We start from the raw sequence: 27,022 nt of genomic DNA on the forward strand, positions 1-27,022 counted from the left end.
TGACTCTACTCTCTGTCCGACTCCTGGGTGTATCAGGGACCCGGGCAGAGTGCAGAGGTTCTGTCATTTGGGGCAGATTATCCAAACTTCTGATCTGTGCACAAAGGTCCATGCAGTCTGCCCAGCTAGGAGGAGCAGGCCCTGTGCCCCCCACAGCAAGGCATGTCTCAGCAGTACTTGGGCCCAAGGGAAGCTCGGGGACGGGGGGTGGCCTCTCTGTGAGTCGGAATGGCAAACTCCAGGTCTGAGACCCAAGCAGCCCCTTTCCTGATGGGATCGGGGGACAACACCATCACCCATAGGAGGCCCAGTCCTCACACTTGGCAAAGCACTTCCACTCTATTTCAGAGACTCCCAATTGCTCTTTGAGGTAGGCCAGGTGGGGCTTACTGTCTCCGTTTTAGAGATGTGAAAACTGAGGCTCTGACAGGGCACGTCATTTGCCCAAGGTCTCCCTGCAAGGAAACAGCAGAGTCCGCAGGCTCATCACAACGGAGCGAGGCTGGCCTTCCAGCTGGGTCCCTTAAGCTAGTCCTGGGACATAGACTCTGCAAAGAGCTTACTGCCATATTCTTTATTCAGACCGGAAGTACAACATTCCTCCCCAGTCCAGCAGAATATCCAAAGACACTCAATTCTATTTTAAATTAACAACAACAACAACAACAATAACATCCTTCCCTGCATTTCTCTCCCACTTCATTCATACATAAGGTGATACGTTCACATCAAAGCCGTACAGAATTTGCTGGGCGTGGGCAAACTGCAAGGTCACTGAGTGCATGCCCTGCCTTGCCGGGGAAGCTCAGCACAATCTCTTTGGCCAACCTGGACTGAGCTCCCGGGGGCAGAGCCTCAGTTGTTCGCGTCTAGATAGATCCAGTTCTGTTTGTGGAGAACTCAGTAGGTGCTCAATAAATGTGTCATGAATGAATGAACAAACACCTCCCCCTTGGCCTGCTGTATGCCTCTATTCTCACGATGGCTCAACCTCACCACAGGAAGAGCCAGAAGGACCCTCGAAAGTCTTCTTGTCCAACTGCTTCATGTTATAGATGAGGTCCAGAGGGGGTGAGTAACCAGCTGGAGGTCACAGAGCGAGTTAGAGGAGACAAAGCACAAGCGGACGCTCTCCTTGTTCCAGAGCTCATCTCGGACTCTCCCACGGCCTCTGTCTTCTGAGCCAGGAGGGCAACCTTGGGAGCAGAGGCGAGAGCTCCCGTATTGGTCATCTTGCCGTGGAGTCCGACGCAACCTTCCATGGGGCGTGCTCAGGGAAGGCCCCCCAGGGGCCTGGGCCCCCTCCTGCCAGGTGTCTTCACCTGGAGAGGAGAGCGGCACCACTGGAGAGAGGTTTCTTGGTCCCTACGTCGACGTGGCACAGGGGCTGCCCCATTTGGGGTTGGCAGGTGGAAGGAAGCACAGTGCAGGGAAGCAGGTGTGCTGGATGAGAGGGCCTGGGAGAGGCTGTGTCTCCCACAGGTGGCACGGGAGGAGGGTGGTCTGGCCAGGGAACCACGCAGACGCCGGCCAGCCTGGAGCCGGTGGATAACACCCCATGGGAGGAGCCAGCCTGGGCAGAGCAGAGGGTGACCTCATGGGGCCCTGTTGAAAGGGGAAGGTCAGGAGAGAGAAGTGAGTCCTAAGCTTCACCAGAGGCTTCACCCTCCACTTCCCGACCTTTTCCCCAGGACTTGGGCAGCTCGGGGCAGGCAGGGGACTGTCTTGGGGAGAAACGTGTGCCCTGGGGGCCAGGAGATCTGCTTCCTAATCCTGGCATTTACAGGAATTACTTGATGTGAAAAAGTCACTTTGCTTCTCAGTGCCCAGTTTCTGCATTAGCAGAAAGTGGATAAATAAATCCTTCCTTGCAGTGTCACTGTGGGCACGCACAGACCTCTAACCACGGGACTATTTTGTGTCCTGCTGGCTCCCCGCTGTTCGGCATCTGGTACACACTCCAAGGTGTGCGGGCTCCACGGACAGCTCATACTCGGGGCACACGGCCCAGGTGCCGAGGCTTTTCACGTCTCAGTAATTTCACCCTCATTGAACTACTATTTTCTCCGAGGGGCGAAGTGACTCTTCTAGGCCATGCTGTTGCTAAGTGCAGAGGCTGAGATTTGAACCCGTGCAGTCTGACTCCACAGCCTTCCTGCTCAATGTCCGTGCACTGCCCCCTTACTCCCTGCCTGTTTCTTGAACTGTGAAGTTCTGCACAATAATACAAGCCAGTCCCCAGAGGAAGGAGAGGCACTGGGATTGTCACTCAGTGGTTGAGGACATGGGGACAGAGAGGGGCAGTGACTTGTCCCAGGTCACACAGACCTCTGGGGCATTCTTGGCCACGCTGTCTCTGGAAGAGTTCCCCTTGTACTCTTTAAAAAATTTTTTAAAAAATATTTATTTATTCTTGAGAGGCAGAGTGTGAGCAGAGGAGGGGCAGAGAGAGAGAGAGAGGGAGACACAGAATCCAAAGCAGGCTCCAGGCCCTGAGCTGTCAGCATAGCCCCCGATGCGGGGTTTGAACCCACCACCTGCAAGATCATGACCTGAGCTGAAGTCAGTTGCTTAACTGACTGAGCCACCCAGGCGCTGGTCCCCCTTTGCACTCTTTACTGTAGACAGAGCCACCCCCCTCCACCCCTTGGGGTTCTCACTTCTGGGTCTGGGTGGGATGTTTGCAGACAATGCCCCCCACTCCCCAGCGCCCCCTTGGTGCCTTAGCCACTCACCACCACGTCCAGGTATGTGGTCAGGGCCAAGCCGGCCTCATTTAGCTGCTTCGGGGCCCCAGGGCTGCCGGACTTCTGCTTCCTCCACTTGGCGCGCTGGTTCTGGAACCAGATCTGGGACAGGAGAGAGAGAGAGGACAGAGATAAGCAGCAAGTACCTCCCTAAAAACCGTAACTGGCACTTCACAGTCTAGAAAGCTCCACGGCTTCAGGATTTCCTTGGCCCTGGAGGTCTGCCCTCTAAGAGGGGCCCGGGGATCACAACCTTCAGTTCCTGCGGGGCGGGGGTCTCGTGCACCCGGAAAGCAGCTGGATGCCATGTGGCTGGGAGCGGTGGGGTCTGTGGCCAACGGGGCCTAAAGGGTGTGGCTCCTCAGCTTTAGCCCATGGTCACCCTGTAGAAATGTGAGGCTGGGCATTACAGGCCCAGGCCAATATCTAAGGCAGAAATCTCGGTTTTTATGTGAAAGCGTTGAGATGTAAAACACTGTGCAGATCAAATAAAACTCATCTGTGGGCTGTTTCCTGCCGGCAGACCATCAGCTTGCCACCCCTGTGGGCCCCTCGGCATCTGTAGATTGACTATCAGCAGCTCCCCGTATTCACAAGGACACTGACTGCCCCTGACACGTGGGCATTTGTACTTGGCCATTCTGCTGAGACAGCCCCTGAATTCCGGGCTTTATGGCAGTTGGGGGGGGGGGGTGGCTAAATCCACTTAGCTGGTGACTGATTCTAAATGGGAGGAAAAAGGGAGAAGTCTAGAATGGGGGTGGTCCTTAGCCAGGAGAAAAGTCTGTTGGGATAAAATTGAGAGTAAACTGTTGATTTGGGCCCTGACTCAGATTTTGAATTTGGAACGAATCCATTAAAAATAAAAAAAAGTGATGCAGAGTAGAGCGAGCCAACAGCATAACAACTGGATTTGGATTTGCTAGAGTGGCACTTGCAAAACTGGGGGTGTCCAAAGAGGGTGGACACACCCCTGCTGAGTGACAAGGGACCACTGTATCTCCAACCACGGAAGGAGCCACGGACACTCCGAGGTGAAGAAATGACAGATTCTAGATTAGGCAGTTGGCATTTATTTTTAAAATTTTTAAAATAAGTTTATTTATTTTGAGAGAGAGTACAAGCAGTGGAGGGCCAGAGAAAGAGGGAGAGAGAGAGAGAGAGAGAGAGAGAGAGGGAGAGAATGCCAAGCAGGCTCTGCACTGACAGTGCCGAGTCCTAGGCAGGGCTTGAACTCACAAACCATGAGATTATGACCTGAGTCTGAGCGGAGACCAAGACTCAGACGCTTAACCGACTGAGCCTCCCCGGTGCCCCTAGGCAGTTGGACTTAAACCAGGTCTTGGACCACTTCTCTCTGTGCTGCCTTCACAGTGATACCCATGTGGTCTAGTCAAGGGTTAGCAAACTAAGGCCTGAAGGATTAATCTGGACTTCCTACCTGCTTTTGCATGGCCCGTGAGCTAAGAATGGCTTTCACGCTCTTAAGTTGTCGGGAAAAAAAGATAAAAAGAAGAAACATGTTTGTGGCACATGCGGATTATACGAAATTCAGATTGTAGAGTTCGTCAACGAAGTTTTAGACAGTGACTCTATGGCCCCACAAAGCCCAACATAATTACCATCTGGCCTTTTACAGGAAAAGTTTGATGACCACTGGTCTAGGTTGTCTATTTTGGGAATGAGGCCTCCCGGTGAGTGATGTTCTGGAACTACAGCCAAAAGGAGAGGGAAGACGTGGAAGCAGACATCGGTGGCCATCACTGATGCCACCTCGCTCCATTTCCACCCCTCAAAGAGAGAAACCATCTTGTAACTGCGGTGACCTCATTTCCTGGAAATACTATTTGGTAAGTGTGACTGTATTCAAGGGATAAAGGCAATGGAGAATTTCAGATGGGCCAGCCCCGGAGGGTCCATGATACACGGGGTCTCACCCATGGCCCCCAAGGCATTGAGGCTGGAGGCTGAGGATGGGGACAGCTGTACCTGCACCCGAGCTTCTGGGAGTTTGATCCTGGCTGCCAGCTGGTTGCGGATGTGGACGTCTGGGTAGTGGGTGAAGTGAAAGGTCTTCTCCAGCTCGTGCAGCTGCTCGGTGGTGAAGGTGGTTCGGACTCTCCGCTTGCTCTTTCTTTCCTCTGGATGGAAGAGGGTTCAAGCTGGGTTAGCGATCTTATGGTTAGCACCCTGGTGAGGCTTTTGTGTTGCCTGGTGTCGCTCTTTCAGCCCCTGCTGTCCATTGCAGAGTCTTGGCCACTGGCTCCTCTGCCTGGAGTTTTACAGTGTTCTCTCTCTCTCTTTTTTAATGTTTACTTATTTTTGAGAGAGAGAGAGAGAGAGACAGAGCATGAACGGGGGAGGGGCAGAGAGAGAGAGAGAGAGAGAGAGAGAGACGCAGAATCAGAAGCAGGCTCCAGGCCCCGAGCTGTCAGCACGGAGCCTGACATGGGGCTTGAACTCACAAACTGCGAGATCATGACCTGAGCTGAAGTCAGACGCTCAATCCACTGAACCACCCAGGCGCCCCCTACAGTGTTCTCTTTCCTAGAGATCCTGCCCCTAGGTTGACCTCTCCAAATCCATCCTGAGCAGTGAGGTCAAGATAACTTTCTAGAAACTCCTCTGATCATCCTTTTTGTTGCTCAGATGCCTTCAATGATGTGTCCTTGTCTACAACAGGGCATGGAAAACTATAGCTTGAGTGTCAAATCTGGCCCACTGTTTGTTTTTGTAAATAAAGTTTTATTGGAACACAGACCTCCCATTGCTTTATGCATTGTCTATGGCTGCTTTTGCAAGCAGCCTTGAGTAGTTGCAACAGAGACCATATGGTCTGCAAAGCCTAAAATAGTTACTATCTGGCCCTTTACAGGAAAACCTTGCCAGCCTTGGTCTAGAAAATAAAGACTGAACTCCACAGCCGTTAGTCCCTTATAACCTGTTTCCAATCCAATTGTCCAAACAGTCTGGCCTCAAGTCCACTCAGGGCTGGCTACAGCATTTGTGGGGCCTAATGAAAAATGAAAATGTGGGTTCTCTTGTTCAAAAAGCAGGAAAAAAGCTATTTCCTTTCTTCTGCAGTCTCTTTCTTGATCTGTCATGTGGTGGTGGTTGTTGTTTGCTTGTTTTTTTCCCCCCTAATTTGCTGTTTTATTTATTTATTTATTTATTTATTTATTTATTTATTTATTTTTATTAAAAATTTTTTTAAAACATTTATTCATTATTGAGAGACAGAGAGAGACAGAGCATGAGCAGGGGAGGGGCAGAGAGAGAGGGAGACACAGAATCTGAAGCAGGCTCCAGGCTCCGAGCTGTCAGCACAGAGCCCGATGCAGGGCTCGAATTCACGAACAGTGAGATTGTGACCTGAGCTGAAGTTGGATGCCCAACCGACTGAGCCACCCAGGCATCCCTCTAATTTGCTGTTGAAGGTCAGGCTCTCTTGAACACAAGGATACTAATAGGGTGAGTGTGGATCCTCACAGGGACCCAGGGCCCTTTGACTTGGCACCTGGGTGCATGCACCTGACCTTGACCCTTCTGCGATCCATACCCTGACAGCCCTCGCATCCCTGGAACTGCATAGGATAGAGGAGGCAGTTGTCATTGGCTAAGGATGAAGAAACAGGTGGTCTGTAAGAGGGACATCGAGGGCTGAGTCAAGGCTCGAGGGCCTTAGTGCACGCTCCGTGGTCCCACTGAACTTCACTTACAAAACAGATTGACACGTAAAATGATGAAGACTTTCAAGTTGACCATAAGCATTAAGCCCCGTGTGCCAGGCCTCTGTCTGTGTGCAGTACCCTGGACAACTGCACTGGTCTCACCCACGTCTGTGGAGCCAGGCCTGAGCATGTGTGTGTGATGGGAATCAGGCATTCTACTGGGACCTGTTACCTTTGAGATGTCTATTGGCTATTCAAAAAATGTGTCCAGGGGCACCTGGGTGGCTCATTTGGTTAAGCGTCTGATTTTGGTTCAGGTCATGATCTCATGGTCTGTGGGTTCAAGCCCTGAATCAGGCTCTGTGCTAACTGCTCAGAGCCTGGAGTCTGCTTCGGATTCTGTGTCTCCGTCTCTCTCTGCCCTCCCCAGCTTACACTCTGTCTGTCTCTCTTTCAGAAATAAATATACATTAAAAAAATTAAAAACAAAACAACCCCCCCCAAACCCCCAAAATAAAAAGGACATGATAACATCATGAGAAGCCCCCAGTAAACGTTCTCCAGCAAATCTCTATGTCAGCCTGCTTTTTGGGGAACCTGACCCGAGCCAGAGGAAGCTCAGACACAAGCAGTGCCCAAGAAAACATGGTAGAAGAGAGGCTTAGAAAGAAAGGAGTGGTCATTGAAATTAAAAAATTAAAAACCAGAGAGGATGAAGAGGAAGAAAAGCCAGAAAATATCTGTGTGTTTATTGAACACCTATTGTGTGCCAGGTGTGGTGCTGGACCCTGCCCTTGGCCTGCGTGCATGCATGTATTTTAGCCTCCCTTGTTCCGAGATGGATTTGTGGCATGTGGTTCTGAGTCTGGTGTTTGGGAGGACGTTGAGGACCACAGGAAGACCACCTGGGTAGAATTACTACGGCAGAAGCCAAGGAAGGAGGAGTCATGTTGGCATTGCCCCCAAACACACCCAGTGTGGTGCCTGAGGCTTCGTGGAGACTCTGACAAATACATGTTGAATTAAAGTGGATGGAGATGTGAGTGGTTGGGAAAAAGAGGAGACAGTGAGTAGAAGAATTTATGGCTCGAGAAGGTGCTAGAAAGGGAGAAGAGGCTGGGGAGAAGTTTCAGAGAGCAGCCTGGAGGATGTCTGAAGTCCGAGAAGGAGAAATTGAGGCAGAGCGAGAGAGGGCTCTGAAGGGGTGGCGGATGGGGCAGCTGAGGGACAGACTGGCCCGAGACGCTCACTACACAGGCGAGGGCGATCGGGTGCTGGAGCGAGTGGTCCAGGGCCGGATGGCAGGAAGTCAGGTCGCCAGCAGAGAATGAGGGAGTGAGGGTTAGGCCGGGAGGGATGGCCAAGGGCTTTGGGACAGCTGTTCTGGAGAAGGGCCGGGGAAGCGAGAAGAGTAAGGAAGATCGTCCACCGGAAGCCTTCCCTGTACCTCCAGACTGGGGCGAGGGTCACAGATGGTGGAGGCAGGGCCGAACCAGGTGGCGGAGGCTTTGTCTTCCTGACCACGCATGTCTGAGACTAGGGCTGCGATTCTGGCTTTACTTGGGACAAAGTCCACATGATATAATTTTAGGAATTGTAGGAAAGGTACAAACCGCCTCTCCAAATCCCCTCCGCTTTTGGGGGCTGATGGCTGATGTCGCAGGTCAGATGGGACGATGCAAAAGGAGGGTGGGGATCTGAAATCCTGCAGAGGCCTCCTTTCTCCCACCCAGTTCACTTTCTTTTTCTGTCCAAATAAGAGGTAAAACTGCCACAGATGAGGAATTGGAGCAGACCCTGGGTGAGGAGTGGATTTTCACTTGTGATGGTTTAACAACTGAAGTGTGTGTGTGTGTGTGTGTGTGTGTGTGTGCGTGTGTGTGTTATTCGTCCTGCTATCATTTGCTAGAAGGAAACGCACTGAACTGGATGTCGGGAGACCTGAGCTCTGTTCCTGAACTCTATAACTTGGGCCACAGTTTATTTCCTCTCTGGGCCTCAGTCTCCCCATCTGTGGAATGGAGGAGGAGGGCAGGCCAAATCCACCCTGACAATCTGTAATTCTCTTTCCCTTCATGTGGAGGCCGGGTGGCTTATAACACCTTGCCTCGGGCTGGCCTGGGGGACCAATTTGCTTGGTGGAAGGTGAGGGCCCGAGGGGAGAGATTTCTGCGGATGCCAACTCTATTGGCTGAAGCTGTTTCTACATCTCTGGGATTAACCAGGCCCAGGCGCTTCTGTTGTAGAAATGGCATCTCATAGTCTGCCTTTGGTCTCACCCCTCTCTCTTATCCCTTCAGCTTGTTGATAATCACCCTCAAAGGACTTTAACTCATTTTACTGACTTGGGAGCTTCTTGGGAATCGCAGACGACGAGGTCTCAAACACTATCACCCGCTAAGCAAGCTCTAGCTACTAACTACTAACCACCTGATCGGACCTGATCTCTCTCCTTCTCTAGCCCCTTTCCCTCCCCAAGCCTACTTTCTTTTAAAAAATTTAAAAGAGAGATTAATTCTACATTTAGAGCCAGTAGTGTTTAAGGGATAGAGCTGCATCCAATCAGAGTTCATGTAGAGAGAGAGATGGCCAGTGGCAATCATTGCTGAATCTTACTGAATATCCCCTCTGTGCCCAGCATCGTGGAGGCACCGGGGGCCTGTCTGCAGGAGTGCAAAAGTGGACAAGCCATGCTCACAGTATCATATTCATTCCTTCATGAGGTCAGCAACTTAGGTGATAGTGATGCTGTGCAGCTCTAAAGGGCATTGCAAAAAACAATTCACAGGATGGAAGATTCCAGGTTGCCTGTGCAAACTTTGGCATCCAGGACAGTATGGAGTTGGCATCCTTCTGGGAGTCTAGAAGGGAGGATTCTAGACAGAGGGTGCAGAACCAGAACTTGGGGAAACAGGTGCCACAGAGAACAGAGGGTTAGGAACAGATGCAGACAATGACAATAAGAAGCCACCTCCTCCTTTCTCCCCAGAAGGAAACTCAGGCAAACAGGGGCTCATGACTAAGAACACTCCTTAATAGAATAATATTTTCAGCACTTCCATTTGTGGAACTAAGGGAACAACTGTTAAGATACATATGGCTTTTCCCTATTTTGGGCAGGACTGGAGGGCATAATTTGGAGGTGGAGTGAAGAAGGAAAGGATCTACCTCTTCTCTGTATGATAAATGACCTCTGACTTGGTGGAGAGGGGGCTGCCTGGCAAATTACCGGCCAGTTAGAAAAATTTGTTTTTGTATCCAGAGCTAATCTTTTTCAACTGAATTGAATTTTTTGAATTAGCTCAGGATAGACGTTTGTCTCTGAGAGATAATGATAATGACGTTGATAATGATGATGGTGATGATGGTGGTGATGATGGTGGTGATGATGGTGATGGTGATTATGATGGTGATGATGGTGGTGATGATGATGGTGATGATGATGATGATGATGGTGATGATGGTGGTGATGATGGTGATGATGATGGTGATGGTGGTGATGATGGTAATGGTGATGGTGATGATAATGAATGCGTGTGTATGTCCAATGGCTGTAATCACTTCTCCAGGAAATAAACAGACATGCCACAAATCCACACTGGTGGGGAGATGGAGGCTGAGCCCTGAATCCACCAGCCTTCAGGACTGAGAGTGCCAAAGCTTTCCCCCCAAGACTGACTGTGGGTTCTTGGGGTGCAAATAATCAACACTGATATTCCCCCAGACCTTCTTGGGACGTTATCTGAGACTGAATGGCCTCAAATTGGAGGGCTGTAAAAAGGAATGGTAAGGTCAGAGGGGTCCTGGAGCTCAGATCACTCCCAGTGAATGGGGCTCCCTGATGTCTAACTCGTGAGACCTGACCAGAAGAGTAGGTTGGGGAGAGAAAGACAAACTTGGACCTGGCATCAGGGAAATAAGATTTGGATCAGAGGCGAGACTTTGTTAAAAGTTTAGCTGCTTAGATCTGCACCGTTCATATGGTAGCTACTATCTCCATGTGGCTATTTTATTTTTATTTATTTATTTAAAAAATTTTTTAGCCTTTATTTAGTTGAGAGAGAGAGAGAGAGAGAGAGAGAGAGAGGGAAAGAGACAGCCTGGTTTAGTTGGTTAAGCGTCCAACTTCAGCCCAGGTCATGATCTCACGGTTGGTGACTTCGAGTCCCACATCTGGCTCAGTGCTGACAGTGCACAGCCAGCTTGGGATTCTCTGTCTCCCTCTCTCTCTGTCCCTATCCCACTCGCACTGCCTCTGTCTCTCTCAAAATAAGTAAATAAACTTAAAAAAAATTTTTTTTAAAAGAAGGAACTTCATTAAACAGGAAGCTGGAAATAGGAGCTCAGTGTGGATGTGGCCCATGTACTGCATAAACCTCTTGATCATCAGGAAGGGCTGGGATGTCCTGGGCAACCCCTCAGTGAGGATGATGGGGGTGCTGGGTCCTCTTTCCCAGGAGCACTGGATTGGGAGTGAGAAAATCCTTGAGCCCCTGGCAGCATTTTGGCAGAGATGCCTCGGAGTCTGGTGCCACTGTGTAGCCCACCCACTGCGGCTGGCCAAGGGCACCGGGGCAGGGCAGGGGGTGGGCGGGGAGAGGGTAGAGGAAGGTGGAGGGGACTGCCTCCTCCTTTTGAGTTGCTCCTCTCCCTGTTATTAATTGTGTGCGCTGTGAATCACACTTCAGTGGGTCTTCAAAGAGAACGAGTCAGCAGAACTTAATTAAACCTGAGCCGTTTAGCACATCGATCATACGAAATACACAATTTACACAGGTGATTAGGCCACCTAATTATCAACCGATGTTCCTCTGCGCTCGCTCGGCTCTCTCCCCTGATTGCTCCTTCTCTGCGGTCTGCTAATTGGCCCTGGCTGCTCAGCTAAAGACCCAGGGGGGCTTTGCCACTGCCCAGAAGTCTCCGGAAATGGGCCCTGTCCTTGTCTTCCTAAGACAATGGATGCGGGGGGCATAGAGGAGATGAGGGGCACCCTTTGGAGCTCTCTTGCGAGCTGGAGACCCCTCGTGGACATGACGGGAGTGGTGCAGGGCAGACCTGGGCTGGTCTTTTCTGTTCAGTCTGGTCGTGGACTTCCTATAGTTCCCTTGTGCCCGCAGCATATAAGGCAAACTCCTTGGCACCGCATTCAAGGCTCTTCACGTTCTCCCTTTCCAGAATCATCTGCTTTCTCCCCAATCCCTATTTCCATGATTTCACTCCCACCTGATCATTTCTAGACTCCACACACTGGCCATGCCCTTTTAGTCTCCAGGTGCTTCGTCTCACTGCTCCCTCTGCCTGGAATGCCGGTCTTCTTCGTTTGCCTAGTGAACTCCTACTCATCCGTCAAAGCGCAAATCAATCAAATATTTCCTTTTCTCCAAGGTCTGTTGTGAATCTCTGTAGAAACACAACAGCTCTTTTTCAAAAATAAAATGTAAGAGCACTTTTGGCTTGCACCATCCACCTCCGTATTTGCAAGAACAAAAAAATCTCTCTTAGTTTTTCTCTCTGTCATTGCATATCTATCAAAACGTTAATGGTGGTTAATACTGGATGATGAGAGGGTAGAATTATAAGTACATTTTTTAACCTTCTTTTTTTCCTATAATATACATGGATTACTTGTATAAATAAACAACAGCACAGAAAATAAAGCCAGCGTGGGAAGAGATGAGAATAAAAAAAACCACTAAGGGAAACAATTTCGAGAAGACCACTGAAAAGCCCACCGGCAGAGGGTTTGCTGACCTGCCCCCAGGGATGACGGGGTTCATGCTCTCTCCCAGCAGAAGAGGATTGTTATTTTCCATGTGCACGGCCTCATTTCCATAATGTATCCTATGTACACACACACACACACACACACACACACTCACTCCCCCCACTTTTTGTTTGTATGTCTTTTTTCTTTTTTCAATAGCAGGTGTACCCTTTGTTTAAAGGGAATTGTATGTGGACCCCCACAAAACAAATGGTGGAGCTCTCTTACTGACGTGCAGGGGGCCCTGGAGGGAAGCTTGCTCAGTCTCCCCTTCGTCCCCCGCAGCTCCGGCCGTGCATCCTTGTGGAAGCCTGCAGTTCCCCCAAACGCGGGTTTTAAAAATGCTGATGTGCAGGGGCGCCTGGGTGGCGCAGTCGGTTAAGCGTCCGACTTCAACCAGGTCACGATCTCGCGGTCCGTGAGTTCGAGCCCCGCGTCAGGCTCTGGGCTGATGGCTCGGAGCCTGGAGCCTGTTTCCGATTCTGTGTCTCCCTCTCTCTCTGCCCCTCCCCCGTTCATGCTCTGTCTCTCTCTGTCCCAAAAATAAATAAAAAACGTTGAAAAAAAAAATTAAAAAAAAAAAATGCTGATGTGCATAAATAAAGGCCAAAGGTCTTGGCTTAGTGCACTTGACCTTCAGTCTCCTCATTTCACTCATCCCTTCCACTGCTCTGGGAGTTTTAGATGCCCAGCCACACTGGATTTCTTTGTTGCTCGAAAGGAATATGCCTTTTTATCCCTCAGGGCATCCCTGCACATGCTTCTGTGTGCCTGGTCCTCTCCCTTTCTCTGCCTGGCTCCACCTCAGAGGACACCTCCTCTCTGAAGCCTTCCTGGAGGGTCTCAAACACAGTTCATTATTCCCCTCCTCTGTGTTCTTGGAACACTCTGTCAGGTTCCCGTGCTCTATCTATGTTGTGACAACGTGAGTCTCGTGACCGCATGTGTAGGTCTGGTGAGGCCAAAACATGGGGCGTGGGGTGGGGTGGGCACAGAGAACTGGGACAGGGGCTGATTTCACTTATTTATTTTTAAAGTTTATTTGTTTTGAGAGAGAGAGAGAGAGAGCGCAGGGGAGAGGCAGAGAGCAAATCCCCAGCAAGGTCTGTACTGTCAGTGCATGGAGCCCGATGTGGGCCTGATGCAGGGCTCTGTTCCACCAACTGTGAGGTTACGACCTGAGCAGAGCCCAAGAGTCAGATGCTCAACCCACTGAGCCACCCAGGCTTTCCTGATTTCACGGGCTTTTAGAGTGTATGCATGTGTGTTCTCCTGTCCTGCCCCTATTCCTCTCCAGTGTACACTTGTGGGAACAGTCAGACACCACAAGGTATGAATCTGGAGGACGTTTCATGGTGTGACACAGGAAGTGTCACAGAACTGGTTCCCGGGCGATGGGGGAATCCATATTTAGTTTCCTTCCTGCCTGGAATTGAGGAGGAAGTTACCCATTCTCTTTGTGGCCAACCCAAGCACAGGCATGCAGAGTGCTTAGATTAGAGGTATCCAAAGCCCTGTAAACAGGGGGAAAAGCTGTTTCTGGCCCCCAAATGGCTTAACAACTACCAGGTTAACAGCTGGTTATGCAGAACACCTGGGGAAGTGAGCCTCATTAGGGACACACCTTTGATGAAACAACGGAAAACAAAGCAAACGCTTTGACATTTCCATATCTGGAGACTGAAGATACCAAAGAAGACTTAGAAGGACGCTGAAATCAGAAGCCATCATCCCAGCATGGAACAGTGTGAGAGAAGAAGAGGACCAGCACGAAGAAGACTCCCGGCGGGGCCCCCACACATCCCCCTCTGGCCATGGTTGATAGGTTTGGGAGGGGGCATCTCACTCAGGCTTGGCCAACAGGTCCCTCCTCTGGGGCTCTTGGACTTGGGACTTTAGAGAGCTTGAGAGAAGTTCCTGGAGGGTGATGGAAACCTTGGTGTTATTGGGAGTCATCTGGAGGGAGGAAAGTTGAGCCGCATGCAGACAGAGGCAGCTGGAGAGACCTGATGGTGTTGATTCTGGCTCCCATTATGGCTGATGCCTGCTTATGATCCTGCCCTTCCCGTAGCTTGGTTTGAGAAGACTGCTTCATGTTCTCCAAGGCAACTCATTTCCTTTTCTGTTTCAGCTAACCTGAGATGGTCTTTGTCTGTTGGAACCCAAGAGTTCTCATGAACATTGGTCATTGCACCTTTTCCTGACTAAGACCCTAGAATGCCTCTTCATTCTTTTTCAGATTCAAAGCAAAAATAAGAATCCCCACCATGCCCCATATGGCCTGGTGTGGCTTGGCTCCTTTCTTGCTTTCGGACCTCATCTTGCCTCTCTTGAAGAAGTCCCTGTCTTTGGTGTTTTCTCTGCATGGAGTGGGGGGATCCACATTTCCCCCCACTCAGCCTTCGGACTGCAGCTCAACCACGATGTCCTCTGGAAGCCCTCACTGGCAGACCAAACCTCTCTTGACATAGGCCCTCTACCATGTCACCTTCTCCCCGGCACTTGACCACAGTTGTCATTGAACTTTCACTTGTGATTATCGGATGGCTGTTTGCTGCCCCTGCTACACGAGGGGCAGAGGCCGAGCTTAATGTTTTGTTCCCACATTGTCCCCACTCCCAGCTAAGGTAGGTGTGCAAATTCTTGGACGCTTCTCGCTTGGAATTCTTTCCTCCTTGAGTGTGGCCCAACTCAACGACTCACAGAGCCAATGGAATGCTGTGGGAATGCGGCTAGGAGGTTTCTCATGATGGGTCATAAAAGGATGCAGCTTCCACCTGACTCTCTCCCTTTTGGATTGCTCGCTCTGAGAGAAGCCACCGCCATCTTGTGAGGACATTCTAGTGGCACGCGGAGAGCCCTGCGTGGGGAGAAACTGAGGTCTCCTCCTCAGCCAGCTGAACTGTCACCAACTCACCAGCCACGGAGTGACTCCCTTGGAAGCCAATCTTTTATTCTGATCCAGCCCTCAGGTGACTGCCCCACACAACATCTTAATTGCAGTCCCACGAAGGACCCGGAGCCAGAGTTACTCAGTGAAGTCACTCCCAAATTCCGGATCCACAGAATCTGAGTCAGACAATTCATGTTAATTGTTACTTGAAGCCACTGAGTTTTGGGATAATTCGTTTTGCCGCCATAGATATGCCTGCCACTCAGTCGATTTCGGTGGCTCTTTGTTGCGTGCCCGGATGAGGAATACAATGGATAAATCAAATTTAAATGACGACCAATGTTTTCTGTGCCCTCTGTCTCCTCTGATTTCTCCTGGCTCTGATAGTCTGGGCCCGATTATTATAGTAATGTTGTCAATGCCCTGCTTGTATCCCTCAGACCTTTCTGTGCTCCAGATCAATGCCCTACTGCCAGGATATGTATTTCTGAGCTAAAAAGCCCAGATAATTCTGAGGAGTATATTTGCTTCATTTCCTAAAGGATTTAAACTTCAGTTTCCCACAGTGGCCACTGGCTTAATCACACACCCTTTGATCACCGCCCTCCCTTCCTTGTGTTATTTCACTACCTCCGTGCTGGTGTCTGTGCATGTCCCAAATAAACCACTTGTGCTCAAATCCTTTCCTTCCGGTCTGCTTTTTGGAGGGGGGGAGGCTCCAGAGAGACAATGCTTTTCTGTAAGCTGTGACCAAGCCTTGTTCTTCCTTGAACTCCCACAGGGTTTAAGATTCAGCCAGGTTCTTGATTCTAGAATCAGCCTCCAGGTGCCCTATGGGAATGTCTCCAGGGTCTTGTTAGGCTGTGGCTCTGGAGGCAGGGACTGAGAGGGGGGTTCCGGCAGAGAGAGACCAAAACCACACTTATCCTGGGGACATCCAAGCTTTTAGCTCTGGGCTCCTGCCCCACTGCTGTCTGCTCTGATGGGAGTCTCTAGGTCTACCTGTCTGGGAGCAGCTCATGATGAGCTGCGATGAGGCGATGAGACACCCGCAGGGCTGACCACAGTCCCAGCCAGGATTCCTAATTCCCAGGACCAGGGGCGGAGCACTGCCAGTTGCCTCGGGTTCCAGGCATTGGTGGGGGGAGATGCAGGGAGGGGTGGGGAGAGGGGGAAGAGGAGGGGGAGGAGGGAGACAGGGAAGAGAGAAGAGAGAGAGGAAAACCAGGGGCTCCTTCAGACTTTTGACCTCCAGCACTGTAAGAATCAGTTTCTGTTGTTTTAAGCCACTCATTTTATGGCAATTTGTTACAACAGGACCTGGCGAGGAAGAGGGCAGGGAGGGGAACAGAAAGAAGAGGAAAAGGAGGTAGACGCGGAGGAGGAGCTGTGGCTTCTGAAGGGCAAAGGTTTGGAGACATTTACATTTTTTTTTTACATTTATTTATTTTTGAGAGAGAGAGGGGTGGGGCAGATTGCAAGTGGGGAGGGGCAGAGAGAGAAGGAGACACAGAATCGGAAGCAGGCTCCAGGCTCCGAGCTGTCAGCACAGAGCCCGATGCGGGGCTCGAACCCGCGAATTGTGAGATTGTCACCTGAGCCCGGAAGGAAGTCGGGAGTTGGGAGTTTAAGCCACCCAGGCTCCCCAAGGTTTGGAGACATTTAAAGGGCAGGAAAGATTATGTGCCTGGAGGGTAGAGGGCAGGGAGGGGAGTGGGGCTGAGCGGGTGGGGGAAGGGCAGGAGAGACTGAGCTTAGGCACCAGAGTCTGCAAAGGACTTTGAATGTCACAGACTGGGTCTGACAAACTATAGCCAATCTGGCCCTCTGCCTGGCTTTATAAATAAAGTTGTGTGGGAACACCAACATACCCACTCATTCACACATTGTCTTCTATTTAGCTGTGAGGGCGGAGTCCAAGTGGCCCTTTGCTGACCGCTGCTCTAGGGTTCCCTCGCATCCCGAGGATTCCACCTGTGCCCCTGGCCAGATCCGCCACAGAAGCGCTGCCCCGAGGGGGTGTCACCAGGACTCTCCAGCTGCGGATCCTACCCCCGCTGCAGGGGCATGGTCACCAGAGCTGGCCTTGTTCACTCTCCAGTCCCCAGCCTGGCCCAGAGTAAGCACTCAGCAGTCGGCCACCAAGTGACTGGATGGGGACAAAGCTCTGTCCCCCTTCTCCCAGACGCCAGGCCGGAAGCCTGGCACTGGTTACCCACTGGGGTGGCCTCTTCCTTACCTTCTTTTTCCCTTTGCTCCGGGGCATCACAGTCTCCCTACAAAGGGTCATCAGTGGCATAGATGACCTCTCTCTTCCCTGAGTCTGAGCTTCTAGTACAAAGTGGTTTCCTGCTGCCTGGGCCCCTCTTGACTTTGGAGGGTCCTGGGCTTCAGGGGGCCAGTCTCTTTCTGGAGTGAGCAGGCAGCTGGGCTCGGCATTCTTTCAAGTAGGGAGACCCTCCGGGATATTTCCATTGGCTTGAGACCGGGGAGGGTCTGAGCCCGAGTTTATGAGGGTCGCTGCCATGAGAGGAGCGGGAGGCAGAGCACTGGCCCCGGCGTGGATGTCTGAGCCGGCCCCGTGCTTGCACATAACATATTGGCTTTGTAACTTGAACAAGCCATTTTGCGTCCCTGGGCCTCAGCCTCCTCGAAGAGTGGTCCTTGGACCACCTACATCAGAGTCATTTGGGAGAGCTTGCTAGAATGAGGATTCCCGGGGCACCTGGGTGGCTCGGTCTGTTGAGTGTCCTACTCTTGATTTCAGCTCAGGTCACGATCTCACAGTTCGTGGGATCGGGCCCTGCGTCAGATTCTGCGCTGACAGCACAGAGCCTGCTTGGGATTCTCTCGCTCCTTTTTTCTCTGCCCCTCCCCCACTGGCATGTGCACACACTGTCTCTCAAAAAAGTAAATAAACTTTAGAATGTAGATTCCTGTTCTGCCCCTCGCCCCGCCCCTCCGCCCTGTCTCTCAAAAAATAAATAAACATTTAAAAAAAAGGGCGGGGGTGGGGGGCGCCTGGGTGGCTCAGTCAGTTGAGCCTCCAACTTTGGCTCAGGTCACGATCTCATGGCTCATGAGTTCGAGCCCCATGTCGGGCTCTGCCCGGAGCCTGTTTCAGATTTAGTGTCTCTGTCTCTCTCTGCCCCTCCCCTACTCAGGCTCTGTCTCTCTCTCTCTCTCAAAAATAAAAAAGCATTAAAAAAAAAAGAATGCAGATTCCCGGGCACCACGCTAGACCCAGAGGCAGAGTCTGGGGATGTTGGGACTGTAGTGCTGCATGTTTCCAAGCTGTCTGGGTATTTGGGACAGAGAGGTCATGCTTGCCAGGCCACGTCCATGAGTCACTCTGTGAACCCCTTTAAGTGTTAAGCTTATTTCTGTGTTTTTATTACTGGGGTGGGGGGCCGTGGATGCACCATCTCCGGTGCCTTCCATTATCTGAGGGCTCCCGCGTGCTGGAGGGAAAGCAGGACAGAGAGGCGGAGAGGCATTAGCAGCAGCGACAAGCACCCAGTGGGGACGGGGCCCTGTGAAGGCGGGAGAGGCGGAGGCTGCCGAGGCCATTTGCCCTCTTGCCTGCCCAGTTACCTTGCTCCCGCCTGGCATGGACACCCCCTACCCCTGCCACTCCCCTCTGCAGGGAGGAAGCTTCTGCCACGGAAAATGACCCCAGGTGACACCACCGGGGCTTTCTAGTGACCAGTTTGTGGAGACATCGGTCATCACACACGTCGGAGCTGGGAGGGATCTTAAGAACATTCTAATCCTGCTCTTCCACGTTACAGATGGGGAAATGGAGACTCAGGAAGGGGAACAGCTTGCCTGAGGTCCTCCTGTGAATTAGCACCAGCCGGGGGCTCGGAGGCCAGACTCCTGGAGTCCCAGCTCCCCATCCTCCTGGCCTAACCTCTCACAGACTCCAGTTTCTCCAAGTTACTTTTTTTTTTTTTTTTAATTTTTTTTTTCAACATTTTTTATTTATTTTTGGGACAGAGAGAGACAGAGCATGAACAGGGGAGGGGCAGAGAGAGAGGGAGACACAGAATCGGAAACAGGCTCCAGGCTCCGAGCCATCGGCCCAGAGCCTGACGCGGGGCTCGAACTCACAGACCGCGAGATCGTGACCTGGCTGAAGTCGGACGCTTAACCGACTGCGCCACCCAGGCGCCCCTCTCCAAGTTACTTTTGTAGTTTCTGCCATGTTGGCATCCTGTCTGTATTATTATTTGTCAAGCATTTTCCCAAATAGGCTTTTTGTTTTACCTACACAAATAAATCCATTTTAACAGGAAACCTCACAGCATGACCATAAATGGATGACCGGTATCCTGTGTTGTGAGTAGAAGGTGCACGTAGGAATCCTTACAGAACTCTCGACGTAAATAATCTCGGTCTGTGTAGTTCTCAAACTCATTTCCAAAACCACCAGAGGGACCTTCTCTAGTCTTTTGGAGATGCTCGATGCCAGTGTAGCGGGAGATGTATAGATTTAAGCCACATTCAGGAATGATCTAGACTGGATGGTCTCAGGCCACCAGGGTGCAATTCTGTTGCTAACTAATCAGGTCACTTGTGCAGGTGACTTCTCTTTATCGTTCTATCATCTGTAAGGTGGGCCTCACAACTGTGGCAATTCCATGGGGGGACAGGGAGGGGAGTGCCGTGAGGGCCATAGGGCACTACTCTTGTGACGACTGCTATCTTGGCAAACCCTTACTAGAGGGTCTGCTCTGGGTCCAACAGGATAGCTGACACGGGGCATGCCGGCATCTTCAAGGGGAGGTTTAGAAGGAGTGGGTCCCTTTTTGCCATCAGCCATTATCAGGCCAGGGGGAGGGAAGCTGCTCTGAGAGGGGGGATCTGGCCTCTCCTCCCTCTCTCCCCTCCCCCACTTATCTTTTCCTCTCATTAGGACAGAGAGGGCAGTGGTGGATTTTATGTGGCTGCAGCAAGCCAGACTTAGGTTAGACTCCCAGAACTGTTTCTAATGCTCATTGAGTTCACTGGAAGATTTTTTTTTTTTTTTTTTTTTTCTTTTTTTTTTTTTTTCTTTTTTTCAATTTTTTTTTTTTTTTTATTTATTTTTGGGACAGAGAGAGACAGAGCATGAACGGGGGAGGGGCAGAGAGAGAGAGGGAGACACAGAATCGGAAACAGGCTCCAGGCTCCGAGCCATCAGCCCAGAGCCTGACGCGGGGCTCGAACTCACGGACCGCGAGATCGTGACCTGGCTGAAGTCGGACGCTTAACCGACTGCGCCACCCAGGCGCCCCTAAGTTCACTGGAAGATTTTAGTGAGCTTCCGGAAAGGAACCTGGGGACTCTCCTCTCCTATTGATTGACTCAGCCCGGGGAAACCCACCAGCTTCCCCAGGGACGGGCAGCCCTCCAGGGTCTTCTCCTTGCCTGAGGTTGAGCACAAGCCCCTTTTGGGAGGCTGAACTTGGGTGAGACAGCAGGGCTCGGTGATGGTAGGAAAAGGCACTGTGGGCTCCACTGAGCTGCCCTTTGGGCCTTTCCTTGGATTAAGAGGGTAGAAAGAGAAAAGAACTGGGAAGCTCGTGAGTGAGATACTCCAGTGTCACCAACTACCAGGCTCCAGCAGACCCTTGTGACATCCCTGGCTCCCTCTCTCTTCCCTCACTCAACTGGTTTCTGGAGGGTAAGGCTGAGGCCAGAGTGGAAGGGACTTTACTGAGGTCACGAAGCAGGGTAGGCTGGAGAGTGACCCGGAGCATTCCTGACCCCCAGCAGGTGCATGTGTCCACCTCAATGTCCTTCCTCAAACCGGCTCTCAAGAAGGGCTTTGAGATCTGCCCTGTCATTGTGGTTTGGGGGACATGCCCTGGGGTGGGCCGCTGGCCTGGGACGGTGATCAGGATGGGCAGATCCCAGGCTAAGCTTCAGCCACGGAAAGACACATCGGCTGAACTCTGCTTACAAAGAACAACGTGTCAGACTGAGCAGGTGTTGGGGACAGCCATGACCGACCGGTTCCTGCTCTCAGATCTTCCGCTCACTGGCTGCGTAGCCTGGGGACAGACACCATCCACCTCTTCCCTTTCACAGGTGAGTTTCCTCACCTGTCAAGTGATGATCATCGTGCGTTTCTACTGAAACGAAAGAGGGGACTCTAGGGCAGCAGCCGCTGCAGCGGAAATGCTGTAGAGGTAAATGGGACCTGGCATTCTCAGCTGTGGCCTGCTTGCAGGAACAAGCCCCGCGTCCCTGCATCCTGCAACGAATGGAGCCTTCCTTGGCGTCTGCATCTGGAAAACCTCAGTCCTAGCGAGGCAGAAGGGTATTTAAGGCCCAACATCTGACCTCTCTTGGAATTTTGGGGTCCTCTCTTCTATTGATATGGAGCAGCTTTTGCTCTGCCTGAGCCCTGCTGGCTCTTGGGGACCTGGGAATGGAAAAGAAATGACCAGAAGACACTTACCCTGGGGCTGGGCCTTCAGGGGCCCCTCCGGCCCGGAGCTTGGAGCTGCTGCTTGTCTGGTGCCCTGTCCACCTGCCCCTTCCGGCCTGACCACATGGCTTTTCTCTGTGGGCCTCTTTAAGATCTCCTCGATGGAGAAGGACAGCCCCAGCTTCTTTGGGGCCCCACAGCGCCCTGAGTTCTTCCTCTCCATACCCCGCAGAGGACAGGGCTAGCCTTGGCGCACTCTGTGAGAGGCAGAGGGACAGAAGGGGACCTTGTGTGCGTCCAGGGTGACAATGGTGGAGGGTGGCGTACTTCCTCCCCTGAAGCTCCTGTAATAATCAAAAGGGCAAGCAGAGGTGGGCCTCAGGTCAGATGATCCAAGCACGATTCTGTCTCCATGGGGACTTCCACGGGCTCCTTTCAAACACCCCTGGGATCAAGGAGGCAGGTCACATTGGGAGAGCTGGAACAGGCTGTACCCCATGCCCGTGGGCCCAGGGCTCCCGCAGGCTTGATGTCAAAGGAGTCACCATTGCCAGGCTGGGTTCAGTTGTACTGCAAAAGGTCTTCTCTGGGGTGGTTGCTTTCAAAATCCCCAGGCTGGGTCAGGGTCCCTGAGGTCCCCGTCAGTGGGGGGTAAGGCAAAAAGCTGGAAGGAAGGTGGAGCCAGCTCCCAACGATCCAGAGGCAATGTGTCCACCTTTGCCTTTTCTCTGGCTTCTGGCCCTTTCCTGCCGGCTCTGGGCAGCCTCTGGCAGGCTGGAGTGCCACCGTTGGGCCCCAGGTGGCCAACTCAGATCCAGGCCACCCTACAGCTTGAGAGGTATTCCCAGGAACCCTCTTGGACTTCTAGTTCTGCTGCTTCTGGACTCCAGAATAGGCTTTCTGGCACATCTGTGCTTCTGTCCGGCAGGTGGAGGCTTAGGAAGGGGATGTCTGGACCACCTCAGGCTGGCTCTCTGGGACGGATCTGGACTGAGTGCAGGGGTCTCTGGCCTTCCTTCCACTCCCTCCCTGGCCTCACTTTGCAAGCCTCTCCAGAGGCTCCTGGCCCAGGGTGCCTCTCCCTTCCTTTCGATGTCCTTTCTGCTTTTTCCTGACTGACATGCCCCTTCCCTGTCTCCGGAGACAGCACGGAGGGAACGCTTTCTGTCTGTCCCGTAAACTGTTGGCTGGGAGCTGACAAGGCACCCACCTGTCCTTCCTGGGAATTCTACTCCCAATTTCTGTGTAACCAGGGAGGAGGGGGCAGTAAAACAGCTGATAAGAGAAGAAACTCTCCACCCTCCTCAAGCCTGGCGATGCAGGTGTTGGGGGAGGGGACCCTGAGGCAGTGATGCAGGTGTTGGGGGAGGGGGCCCTGAGGCAGTGTGTTGTGTTGCTGAAGGATGGGAAGCAGGGCCCTGGGGAGGTGCCATGCTGGGGAGCAGGACAAGGGAGGATGGGAATGGGCCACGAGGAAGTGTCCCCAGGCCCCATAAAATGTGTTTGCTCAGTTAAGAGAGTTTATGGGTCACATGGAGGCTGGAGGCCCGGCCAGGGTGCTGTCAGCCATGGGCCAGTCAGAAGTGTTTCCCTGGGCTTGCAAATGTCAGAGGAGGAAAGGCTTCTGAGTTCTTACGGTGGGGAGACTGAGGCCCAGACCACGGAGGTGCGGTGGATATCTGGGCACAGTCTGATCTAAGTACTCCACTGGGGAGCTCCAGAAGGCCATGCTGGGCGCAAGGAGCCAGTTTGCACAAGAGGGACAGATGCCCCAGGAGAGACTGTGAATGTGCCTGAGAACACTAGAAGCCAACATTCTTGCAGGGGGTGGGGGGAGGGGAGACTGACCCCCCCACTTCCTACAGAGGAGGAGTCTGGAGAGTGAGGGACTGGCCCTGAGATGGGGAGAGGTAAATATCATGAGTCCTGGTTTAGAAGCGGTGCCCTTTGTGAGTGTCAGGCTATCCAATGGAGTCGGGGGGTCTGGGCTCCCATGCTGTAGTGAGCAAACCCTGCAATCTTGGGAGCGTCGCTGCTCAGCCATGCCAAAGCCTGATGTAGTTGGTCACCGGGGCTCCTTCCAGGCGGCCATGCTACCACCCTCCAAGTTTTCCCTGGAAGGGGAGGGAATGTTGGTGAGTCAGAAGTGGGAGTGGCTAATGTAACTCCTGCTCGTGCTCTGGGGCCAGAATGAGTCACATGACCCTGCTTAGATGCAAGGGGCGGGGGCGGGGGTGGTGGTGGTATGGGGAAATGGATTTCTCCCTGTGCCAGGAGGAAAATGAACCAGCCTGGTGAATGCACTGTAAAATGTCTGCTGTCTACCTTTATGGTCAGGAGGCCAGGGTCCCACAGCGGTCAGGCCAGCGCTGGCGGGCTGAAGGAGTCATTGATTGGGAGGGCGTCTTCCCCTCCACTTGGGGCAGAGAAATGTGTGGGGGCACTTGCGGTAACTGGTCAAGGGTGAGGACAGGCACATCAGGGGCCGAAGCAGCAGAGGCAGCAAGGAGAGGAGGAGAGGCCAGGAGCTGGAAGCTGTGCACTCACTGCCTTGTTTAATCCACCCAATAGCTCCATCGAGCGGGTTTCATTCACGCCATTTTGGAGCTGAGGAGATGCGTCCAGAGAGGTGGAGCGGTGGGGGTGTGAGGCTACGCGGCAAGGTGGCAGAAGCAGTGTTGAAACCCAAGTCGGTCCTGCTCTAAAACCCTGCTCCACTTGCCATAATCCCCGGAGACCATTTGATCCAAGCCTGTTATTGTACTGATGAGCCGAGTCCCAGAGAGAGAAGTTGCCTGAGTTACACCTGTCATTTTTAGCACCTCTTCTGATTCCCTTATATTTTGCCTCTCTCTGGGGTAAGCCTCACTCTCCAGCAGGTTAAGGAAGCCCCCCTGTGGTCTCCTTCCAACCCACTGCCCCCAAGGCTAGCCACAGCCCTGGCATTCACACTGTGTTCATCCTACAAACCCGTGTGCCACCCACGAGGGACACGTAGATGCCCGAGACCAAGACTCTGCCCTGAGGGACTCACATTTGGGGGTGGGGGAGGAAAGAACATGGCTGGACATGCGCCAGTGAGACAAACTTCAAAGTGGTGGGGGGTCGGGGGTGGGAGATCTAGTAGGACTTCAGAGGAGTCAGAGATTGGGTGGCCGTTTGGATCAAAGGATGCTGTAACGTGGCGGAAGGAAGGAGACAGGCAGGGGAGTCATCGCACACGAGCTCCCCCATTTATTCTATTCTAAAACACGCAGACAAATCAAGGGACCCTGCATCGTGTGCCATGACTAGTTTCACTGATGGGAGAAGGATTTCATCTTCTGAAGAGGTATTTAGGAAGAACGTGCTGGAAAAGTGGGCTGGAGCCATCTGTTCATTTATGCATCCATCAAACATTTTTCAAGCACCTGCTCTGACGTGCCAGACCGTGACTGCGGTGCCGGAATGAGAGTTGGGATCCAAATCGACAGCCTCCCTCTTCGCCTGGAGCTTACTTTGAGAACAGAGATGGTAACTAAATGCCTGACGTCATTTCCATCCATGCTCATGTTGTAAATAAGACAAAACAGGATGGCGAGCTAGCGACTGGCCAGGTGAGGGAAGGTACTTTAGGTTCCTTGGATTTGAATTTCAGCGCCCCCTCCCCCCCCCCCCCCGAGACAACACGGAACCATAGGTGTTCTTGTGAGCAATGGCTCAGGAATCGGAGAGCTGGTGAAGGCAAACACCAGGGATAAAGTGGAGACGCGTTATAAGCGGAGTGTGTCGGCATCTGGGAGGGCGTGTGTATCAGGATGAGTTCAGCTGTAAGTAACCAAATTCCTAACACGAGAGGCTTAAACAATAGGGGGTTTGTTAGTTGGCTTGGTGGTGTGCACAGGTTGGAGGACTGATGCAGGACGGGCTAATTCAGGTATGATAACAATGTCAAGGGCTGGGAACTTTCCAGTTTCTCCTCTGTCTTCCCCAAAGAGCTGGTTTTTGTCTCCATGCTTGTCCCCACATGACTGGTAGATGGATGGTTCCAGAAGCTCCAGGCTTGTGGCCTCAGACACACACAAGTGGGCCTGCCTTCCCCCACTCTTTTTATCATGGAAAAAAGCCTTTCCCAGAAGTCTCCGAGGAGAGAAGACTTTATTTCCCCTTGGCTGGGACTGTGTCACATGCCCACACGTAAACCAATCACTGCCAGAAAGAATGAAATGACCACGACAGATGAAATTATTCAGGGTTCATTTCCTGGGACTGTGCCGGGGCCACCTTTCCTGGTCAGTCAGGAAACAGCTCAGTTCCTGGACAAAACTGGGGTCTGATTGATAGGAGGAAGACAGGTGACTGCTACTGGGGAGAGGCTGGCAGGGTCTGCTTCCAGTAGTGGGGGGGGTGGGTCAAATGGGAGGTTGTGCAAGGAGGGGTGTGCAACTGACAAGGCCCCCACTGTGATTCGGGGAAAGGAGGAAGAGAGGAAGGACAGAAGGAAGGAAGCACCGTGTCCGAGTGTCCCCCATCTTTGGACGGCTCTGACATGTCTCACGGGGGGACAGCGGGACCCTTTCCAAAGTCATCACTGCATTACCGCCTCTGTTGCTCACAGCCTCCGTGGGGAGGAGAGTCGTGATTCAAAGGGATTAAAGCCTGATGAGGGAAGTGACTCACTCAAGGTCTCTCTGTTAGTTGCTAGCAAGTGGCAGAGTCACGACTTGGACCTAACCTTTCTGTCACCCAAACCCAACCTCTTTCTGCCACTCTCCACTACCCCCTGGAGTTATCTTAAAATTTTGAGTTTTTATTTTTTATTTTATTTTTATTATTTTTTTAAAAGTTTATTTGTCTTGAGGGGGGAGGGAGAGGCAGAGAGAGGGAGACAGAATCCCAAGCAGGCTCCGCACTGTCAGCACAGAGCCTGATGCACTAGTTGATTCCACGCACTGCGAGATGGTGACCTGAGCTGACATCAAGAGTCAGAAGCTTAACCTACTGAGCCACCCAGGTGCCTCTAAAATTCTGAGTTTTTAGAAGGAACTCTGAAAGAAGCATCTCTATGGAGACCTCAGCGGGTTGGCACTTGAGAGATTTGAGGTCCTAGAGGCTTCCGCCCTAATTTCCCTCGAGAGCAATTTTTCTGGGTGTAGCCCTCTGTGTATTTGGGATTCTGTGGTGCTAGCTTCCTGAGCAGAAGAGGGCCCTTGTTCTGTGGGCTAGGTTTATAAGGGCTGAGTGATCAGGGACAATGACATGAAGGTCTGTCATGCGGATGCTCTGGTGAGAGGATTGGGAGTACTCAGCAGATGCCCTGCCCCACCCCCATCCTTGCACTATTTTCTCTTGAAAATTGCTTTTGCCATGGACTCCTGGGAGGACTGAGATGCCTCCATCTGCCATTCTGAGCTCATGTTTGATTCTTTTTCACCCTGGATTCTGTTGAGGGCACTCAAAGCCCACCCATGGTACTTAGACCCCCTTGCTTGGGAATGAGAACTTGTCCTTCAGGCAGCCTGGGCAGATCCTAGAGGAACCAACAATTGG

General features: G+C 52.1%; 1 protein-coding gene and 1 long non-coding RNA gene across 3 annotated transcripts; one reads left to right on the forward strand and one right to left on the reverse strand.

Annotated features, from left to right (window-relative positions):
- Positions 1-1,208: 1,208 nt before the first annotated feature.
- Positions 1,209-21,862, reverse strand: ISX (intestine specific homeobox). Of its 2 annotated transcripts, none has more exons than XM_058741470.1 (4): positions 21,524-21,862; positions 4,737-4,888; positions 2,736-2,849; positions 1,209-1,322 (listed from the first exon to the last, which is right to left on the reverse strand). In XM_058741470.1, exons 1-4 carry the CDS (start codon positions 21,714-21,716, stop codon positions 1,272-1,274), a joined length of 510 nt encoding a protein of 169 aa, XP_058597453.1. In that variant the 5' UTR covers positions 21,717-21,862; the 3' UTR covers positions 1,209-1,271. The 2 variants fall into 2 exon arrangements, with proteins under 2 accessions (XP_058597453.1, XP_058597452.1); XM_058741469.1 differs by having other exon boundaries at positions 1,284-1,605.
- LOC131518933 (uncharacterized) lies at positions 20,441-25,033 on the forward strand. The gene is made up of 3 exons (XR_009265361.1): positions 20,441-21,150; positions 24,065-24,182; positions 24,751-25,033. It is a non-coding gene; the product is annotated as an uncharacterized LOC131518933 (long non-coding RNA).
- Positions 25,034-27,022: the final 1,989 nt, after the last annotated feature.

The sequence above is a fragment of the Neofelis nebulosa genome, chromosome 8, assembly GCF_028018385.1.
Source record: "Neofelis nebulosa isolate mNeoNeb1 chromosome 8, mNeoNeb1.pri, whole genome shotgun sequence".
Taxonomy (NCBI): Eukaryota; Metazoa; Chordata; class Mammalia; order Carnivora; family Felidae; genus Neofelis; species Neofelis nebulosa.

Coding starts and splice junctions, on each gene's coding strand:
- ISX (XM_058741469.1), bottom strand. CDS start 21,716: ATGGAGAGGAAGAACTCAGGGCGCTGTGGGGCCCCAAAGAAGCTGGGG. Junction 2,850..4,736: donor TCCCAGAAGCTCGGGTGCAG/GTACAGCTGTCC, acceptor CTCCTGTCCCAG/ATCTGGTTCCAGAACCAGCG. Junction 1,606..2,735: donor CCACATACCTGGACGTGGTG/GTGAGTGGCTAA, acceptor CCCTTTCAACAG/GGCCCCATGAGGTCACCCTC.